Below are 8,230 nucleotides of genomic sequence, written 5' to 3'. Positions count from 1 at the left end.
CAGCAACATTAAAATCATGAACTCAAATGTCATTGTTTAAAAAAAACAAAAACAATGACTGTAACAGTGCGTAAATCAGACCTTTCTGTAACGCTAACGTTAATAAGCTTAAACGAAAATAAAGAAATAATTGTGTAGCGGAGTATTTTTTGTACACAGTGCCGCGAACTGTCAATCACTCCTGTACGCGTGCATCACTGTCCTCCTCAGCTGCAGCAACTTGCGCTCTCTCTCTTCATCAACCTTTAAAACAAAAAGGGGACAAAAAGATCATATTGTCTTTGTGCATAGGCTATAGATTAATTAGATAAATGAATATCTAAATTTGTGCCTTGCCGTCTACGGTATTTTTTTAGAACTTAGAAAAAAGATGCTGCAGCCAATGAGCAGCCAGCGGGGGCTGCAGGACGACTCAACATCCGCACACAGTTTTTAATGTTTATCAGACAATAAATACTCAAGATTTTGCTTTAGTATAACTCACAACGAGTTTCACACACCTTCTCCGGCCACGTTGAGTTGTTGACACTTAACAGTGGGAAAAGCGACACATGCGCTATTCACTTGTGTAACTTAAGGGTGAATGGGTAATGTAGTTTCTGCTCTGGGTGGGATGAATTAGGAAGCTTGCATTGTGAAGGGCGCTCTGAAAATCGGCGGTGCAGGTAAAAGATTAAAACCTCTATTAAAACAGATGTCCAAATGAGCGTACCGGTACGCTACAAGCACGTTCTGGGCGCACGGAGAGGTGGCGGTACGCTCAAGAGCTATATTTGGAAGTGGCGGTACTGAGTACTGGTGTGTACTGGCCCACTTAAAGCACTGGCAATGACTATACTTTGGAATTTTTTTGCAGTCCACTTAGAATTCAACATGGAAATCATTTTAGTTTTTTATTGGCATTGATTGTTTTGAAATTCAAATGGTACTTACATGCCTGTGTTTTTATTTCTGTAATAAATATGGCTTTCAAGCCAACAGTTAATTTGGAGGATATTGATGGTTTATTGCAGGTATGTTGTTTACATGAGAAAATCTGTGTTACAAGTTAAACAAAAATTCCAATAAACAATCATATTTTGAATTTAAATAGTTTCTTTGTCTTGAGTTTACATTAATTATTTACATTTTACATTTACATATCCAAAAAGTTTCAGTCTTTTATTTGCGATTAATCGCGATTAATCGCGATTAATTTTAAAAAATTGTGCGATTAATTAGTTAATTTTTTTTAATCGATTGACAGCACTAATTATTGGCAATTCTGTATATAATATAATAACATTTTGTTGTGCACACATTTATATAATGTATAATTCAATAATAAAATATTTGTGATTTATATCTAAAAAGTGTTCTAGACAGAATACACACATATTTCTGAATAAGCATCTTCAGTATGGAGAAATATGCTTTTTGAAACCAAATTATTTCAATACCCTCACCAACTAAACACTTATACAATCCTGAAGGCAGAAAAGGAAGACAGAGTCTTCTGTTTGGCTCAGTTTTTAATTGGCTTGATGAAAAAAGAAAAAGAAAAAAAGGTTTTGCTGGCTACCCAACACTTTGTTGTTTACAGAGTCTGTGGTTGTCACAGACACTGGTGGGAATTCTCAGGATACCTATTTTAGTGAGATCTGTCAGGAAGCAGGAACATTTTATGCATGCTATTAAAAAAACACCTATTAAATAGCTTCTCCTATCACAGTTTAATGTGCAGAGACATGTCTAAGTTAGTCTTTGGTAGGCTGATTTCCCCAAAGACTGTAAACACTGAGACTATGGAGCTTTCAAAACACGCTATGCTTATTTGAGCTTTCCCACTTGTCAGCTTATGAATCAGCCAATGGCATGAGTTTAGGGCTGAACTGTCGCTTTCACATTATTGCAGAATATGGGGCAAGTGGAAAGGTGGAATGACTGTGGAATGACTTGAAGACAGCAGTTCACAAACGCTCACCATCAAATTTAACTGAACTTGAGCCAAACTGCAAAGAAGACTAGAAGTCTAGATGTGCGACGTTAGTAGAGACAAACTAAAGATCCCAACAGATTAAAAGCTGTGATGAAAGATAAAGGTGGTACAAGATTTGGATCAATTCTTCATGAAAAAGATAAAGGTGGTACAAGATTTGGATCAATTCTTCATGAAATCTATATATATATATATATATATATATATATATATATATATATATATATATATATATATATATATATATATATATATATATATATATTACCACAAAATCATGTTTAAGTGTAGACTAGCATCACCAGCCCTTCCACTACTGGCTCAGAGTGCTGGGCTCTGCAGGTCTACTGCATTAGTTTGTCGTCTTGGACGAAGCAGATTGTGGAATGATTCATAGATGCATGCTCACTGTGCGTTTCCTATGACTTCATCGTTAAACCACATCAAGTGTAAAAAGCCTAAGCAAAAACACAGGCACCCCAGTCTGCTAATACGTTTCTCATATTTGTTTCATTGCACCACATGCCTGCTATGGGTGAATTTGCAGCGACAGCATATGTTGGGTCTCCAGTGTGGTTTTAAATAAGACCTTCCCCTTGTGGATGAGTGGAGGGAGAAGATGCTTGTTTACGAAACCATCCGAGCTGAACAGCTGAAGCCTGGCTGAGCAGGTTTCTGCAATCTCTCTTAGTCGTGCTTGAAAACAAATTAGAAAAATGCCTTGAGAACACAGGTAGTCATATAAGAAGTGCTTACAGTTGGATGGCTTCTTCCAAGCGTTTCTGCCATTGTCAGGCATTGTGCTCTGTCTCTCAGGACTACATGAGCAATAAACACTTGAGTGGAAAGAAATGGAGTGGCTTTCACTGCAGATGAGAGAGGAAAGAAAAAAAGAGAAGCTGCATGCTGAGTTTGATCGCTTTGAGAAGCGTTCAGTGCTTTAGTGATGAGTTGTGTGGTTTGTAATGATTAGATTGTACATCCCGCAGTAAAAGTGTGTGTAAATGCAAAGCTTAACTCTGGTTGTCCTTTCTTTTTCTCGACTAGTTCAGACATAGAGCTTCAGACAATAAACTGTGGATGCAAAAATGTTAACTGGAAATCAAACTTCATTCTGTCTACCTTGTTTAAAAACATTACTTTGAATAGTTTTTCAGAACAAAGTCCTATCTTTCATGAATTCATAAAAACTTGAATTCATCTTCTACATTTAGTTTAGTACCTCTTACATACCAATCCCTCTTACACTCTTAAAAATAAAGGTTATTTTTTGGCACTGATTATTCATTTACTCTCATTCTGATGGCACCCGTTCACTTCAGAGGATCCATTGCTGAGCAAGTGATGCAATGCTAAATTTCTCCAAATCTTACTTACATATTTGATGTCCTGAGAGTGAACAAACTTTCAGCCAATTGTTCATTTTTGGTTAAATATTTCACATCTATTAAACATTTCCCATTGCACAAAAGGAGGGCACTTTTTCAATTTCCAATGCATAACTTCAAGTCCTGTTTACAAAATCACATTGAAATACAATGGGTTTCAAATATTTTTTCACATGTAAAAGTAATCTTTCATACTCCCTGCTTCCAAATGTGATTCTATCAACATTGATCATTTTTCTTCACTGATTTTCATATAAATTAAATCACACAACATTGTACAAAATAAAAGAACACTTGTTTTTATTGGATTTTCCTGGATTATATTGTTTTAGTATTTTACAACGCGTTTCTATAATAAGACCTCTTAACATTATATTCATATTTTAATTAATTTAAAGTCAAATATTTTGTACATGCTTAGGGAGGAACATTCCCTGGTCTGATGGCATAAAGATAAAGAAAGGCACATGAGTTCTTGAGTGAACACATGGTTTTGTTGTGCATTAGCAATTAAGTCTGTAAATCAAGGAAAGAAAATACTTGATAGCTAAAATAGCTGAAACTATTAAAGTCTATACTACTTTCTTTTTTGTTCTGTAGCACTTGGGATACCCATTTAAAGTTTCAGTGTGGATATTAAATTATCCAAAGCAACTCACAGCCTGAAGAAATAAGTGTTGATATGGCAATTGATAAGAAGTAAAACTCAAGACTTTGCTCAGAGGGGTTTGCAACTTTCGCTTCCTCGCTCTTTTTTTTTCCGCAACTCTTTTGAATATTTCTCTCGGAATTTCACCAAGACAGCTCATCAGATTTCCTCTCGGGAACACAATTATCCTTCAGTAAACTGGGAGTCTGTACAGAGGACTTGCAATGAGCAAGTCTTTCTCCTTGTGATGACGGCATTCTGCTTTATCACTCGCTCAACTGTAAATGCGTCCAAAGACAATTTTTCATTTTTAGGCATCTATACTGAAAGCATTTTACCCCAAAAGAGTGTTCTCCTCGTCTGTCTCAATCCCACTGTCAGGGGTTTGTGTCTATGGCTGCTCTCCTGCTCAGGGAGGTTATTTTTCAGGTTGGATGTTCCTCAATGTCTGGGGTGTTTTATCCAGTTCCGAATCACCCATTTCTGTCCTGAGCAGCGCTGGACGACCAGTCGCAGGCCAAAGTTTGCATCTTTTGACATTTCAACCTCCAAACAACGTCCTGTGTCTCGACTTATGATGGGTCCATTCTATGAAATAAATATTTAAGAACAAATGTAATTATTCTTGGCATCACACACTACATACAGCAAGATTTATTTAAACTAACAATTATATTCAGCAAAGATGTAATAAAAAAGTGATAGTAAGACATTCATAATGTTACAAAATATTTCTATTTCAAATAAATGACTTTCTTTGAAACTTTATATTCAGAAAAGAATAAAGAATCATCAAAAAGATATGCAGCAAAGTATTTTATGATCAAATAATTGTAGCCTTGTGATCATAAGAAACCTCTTTCAAAAACATAAAAAATAAAAATCTTACAGACCCAAACTTTTAAACATTGGTGTACATTAAAATATGTATTAAGGGTGCTTTAAAAAAAAAGAAAATAGTATTTTTATTTTTAGAACCAAGTTTAAAATATCTGATAGTTATTTTAAAAGTTATAATTTTCTTTGCAAAACGACCCTCTCCATTTAGTTACATAAAATCCATCAAAGTCTCAAGTGGAGAATAAAATATTAATAAGAAGCATTTAGCAAGATAGTAAATAAATTGTTTTGTATGAGTGCGTTCACTTACCTGAGTAAAATCCCAAAGCTTCTGGGAGGACCTTGTGAGAGCATCGCATTTTTTCAAGCTCGGAGTCCTTCCTCTTCCATCATCCACCAGGCATTTTGTGTCAGGCAGAAACGTAGTCGACCCCAAGGCTCCTAACTGCAGTAAGCCCTCAGTGGTGTACCTCGCCAGCTGAAAAAAAACCCCATCAAGTTACAATGTGAGAAAAGGAACTATGTAGTATGTAAAATGAAATGGAAAGTCTTAGAAATACAGCTTAAAGGTATCGTCTGTCACGATCATTAGATGGAGTGCCCATGAACTTCAGTAGAGGGCACTCCACTCAGGACGATTTCACCCATCAACCACCAGATGTCACCTGGACACTAGCACCTCTCATCTGTTGCACCACACCGGAACTACATTCCCCATGAGTCACTGCATCACAATCACCCTGCCACACCTGCACCTCATTCATCAGCCAATTTCCTTGCCACACCTGCACCTCATTTACACACACATAAAAGCAGCACACTCACTCTAACTCACTTCGAAGTCTTGTTTAGTCTGTGTAACATTTCTGAGCGCTTCTCCCTGTGTTTGTCATTCCTGTGTTTGTCATTCCTGTGTTTATCATTCCTGTGTTTGATCTTTGGACTGATTACTCAGCCTTTGATTCTCTGCTGCCTGCCCCGATCTCTGCTTGTTTCTGGTTTTGACTCTGGTTATCCCTGACACACCTGACGCCATTCTTGATTGCTGCCTGTTTGACCATTCTTTAGGAAAGCGCTGCATTTGGATCCGAACGTCTCTGGCTCATCATTACATTGTCCACCCATAAATGAAAATACCATTATAATTTTCTCACCCTCATATTGTTCTATCCGTATGACTTTCTATTCTTCCATTGAATATATTTTGAAAAAATTGTTGGGTGGGCTATTCCTTTAAGAACACTCCAACTGATATAGGCAGTACTTAGTTGTATGATTAAGAGCACCATCGCACTGAAGTGTACACAAACTGTCTAGAGAGATGGAAGTCTAGATAACCGCTATCTATTATGGTAAGTACATGGCACTGAATAACACAGGTCAATAATTCAGCTGAAAGTCAATCTCTTAGATATCAGATCCCAAGGTCAGCACATCATAATGAAGTACAAGCTGACATTCGATGAAAATCAAGCTCGCTCTATTGAGTAAAGTTAATCTATAGAACCAAGGATAATTGTCCAGTGATCAAGGTGAAAACAGCAGGAGGACAATAGAGTGAGCTAATCTTCATGCATACTGTAAAGTGATTCCAGCTCTCATTCACTTAGCTGATGTACCACACACAGACAAGCTCACAGAGGACAAAGTATTTTTCATGAAAACAATGACAAGTAGGATAACTTTTTGAACAGGCTTGACGATCAAAACATTAAACAATTATTTCTTCATAAATGATCTTATATTTCAAATATTATTATTATTGTTGAATTCATAGAAAAAATTCTAAGAGTTAAAACCCCCACCTGAATATGTTTTAGATTTCTGATTGATTTGCAAGGATACAACCAATATTTTTTATATTAATTTAAATAAATAAATAAATGAAAATGAATCATTTCAAATGGTTAATTGTTACTGGGGCTTCAGTGCCAGCAACCATGAATCATTTCTGTTTTTAATTAGTCATTGGCCAAGGACATGATAAAACATGGGTAAAAAATGAAGCTTAGCTGTATCATGTAAAACCAGCTTTTATTGTAATTTGATGATACAATAGGAATATACTTCAATTGCTTTATTTCCCTTTGGGGTGGATTATGGACTAAGACTGTCGTTCCTTTACAAGATTTAGGAGGGAGGAAGATATAACTAGGCAGAGAGAGAGAGAGAGAGAGAGAGAGAGAGAGATTGTATTTTAATGTGTTCAAAGGAACATGTCTCTAGCTTGTATGAATGACAGTGAAAAGTTCAAATCACGCTGTCAAAGATCATAGCCCGATAGGAGAACTGTTTGATTATTCCACATCCATTTAATCTGAACATTTATGAACATAATCTCATGGATAATAAAAAAAAAAATCAAGGTAGGAAAGCTAAGAAAACAGATTCCTAACTACACCTGTTCTCGGAATAAAGTTCTTATCTGACTTCAGAAATAAAAAATAAGAACGGGTGAGTCTTCCGGACCACTGCTTCTCTCACTCAGTTCTTACTAAATAAACATGAACTAATCAATAAACACACAACCCACTGCTGATAAGTAAAAAGGTATATCACATATCAAAACACAAATTTACAAGTAAAAAACAAAAACAAACAACAGGCGATGAGAGAGAAGCATGCGAGAACAATGAGAAGCAGAGCAATAGAGAGAGACCACCATTGTCGCCTCACAGCCTATTTATTTGGCATCCATGACGACGTCATGCCACTCTCACAAAATGGGAATATCCCCACAACGCCACCTATGGGCTTAGAATATAAGTGTCACACAAATATACGTAACACTTCTAACAACTATTATGGAAGAGAAGTAGTTATGAAATGACAGTACACAATAACTGAGATACAATCTATAGGTAATTTCAACCTAAACTGCTCTCTATTTCCAGGCAATGGTGTAGTGCACCAACAATGTGAAATAAGTGTACACTGAGGTTTACAAGATGTGTTTCAATTACAAATCTAATTTCATTCTTGCAATACACATCTATATGTGCTCGTGAAAATGATGCTTTTTTTATCTCCAGACCACTGCATATGTCAGTCTTGATATAGTAATTTTTCTTTGTGAACGTGGCATATTTTTGACTCTCAGCAACAAGATTTTTGCTGTCTGCTAAGGATATAAATGTAATGTAATTGCAATGATGGAACTAACACTAACCTCCAAACCAGTGATGAAATTATACAAAAAAAAAAAAGAATAAGGAACACTAGAAAAAGAAAACACACTAACCTGTGATGACATGCCGTGACATGGGTAGAGTATGGCCCTGTCATCCTCCTCTGACCCCTGATCAAGGCAGTATCCGCTGGCTTTACTGTTTCGCACCTGAGAAATAAATAAACAATAATAAACACAGATTGCTA

At 36.2% G+C, this 8,230-nt stretch overlaps 1 protein-coding gene across 3 annotated transcripts in view; it reads right to left on the bottom strand.

Annotated features, from left to right (window-relative positions):
• Positions 1–3,642: 3,642 nt before the first annotated feature.
• The window catches only part of galnt9 (polypeptide N-acetylgalactosaminyltransferase 9), a 104,357-nt gene continuing 99,769 nt past the window's right edge, over positions 3,643–8,230 (bottom strand). For all 3 annotated transcript variants that reach the window (XM_026244691.1, XM_026244688.1, XM_026244697.1), the window contains 3 exons: positions 8,097–8,192; positions 5,166–5,333; positions 3,643–4,603 (listed from right to left, as the gene is read on the bottom strand). In XM_026244691.1, coding sequence (XP_026100476.1) covers positions 4,457–4,603; positions 5,166–5,333; positions 8,097–8,192 — 411 coding nt within the window. In that variant the 3' untranslated portion in view covers positions 3,643–4,456. The remainder of the gene's footprint in view (positions 4,604–5,165; positions 5,334–8,096; positions 8,193–8,230) is intronic.

Source organism: Carassius auratus, chromosome 5 (assembly GCF_003368295.1).
Source record: "Carassius auratus strain Wakin chromosome 5, ASM336829v1, whole genome shotgun sequence".
Taxonomy (NCBI): Eukaryota; Metazoa; Chordata; class Actinopteri; order Cypriniformes; family Cyprinidae; genus Carassius; species Carassius auratus.
Note: the sequence above shows the minus strand (reverse complement) of the source record. Positions and strands in the feature narration are given on the sequence as shown.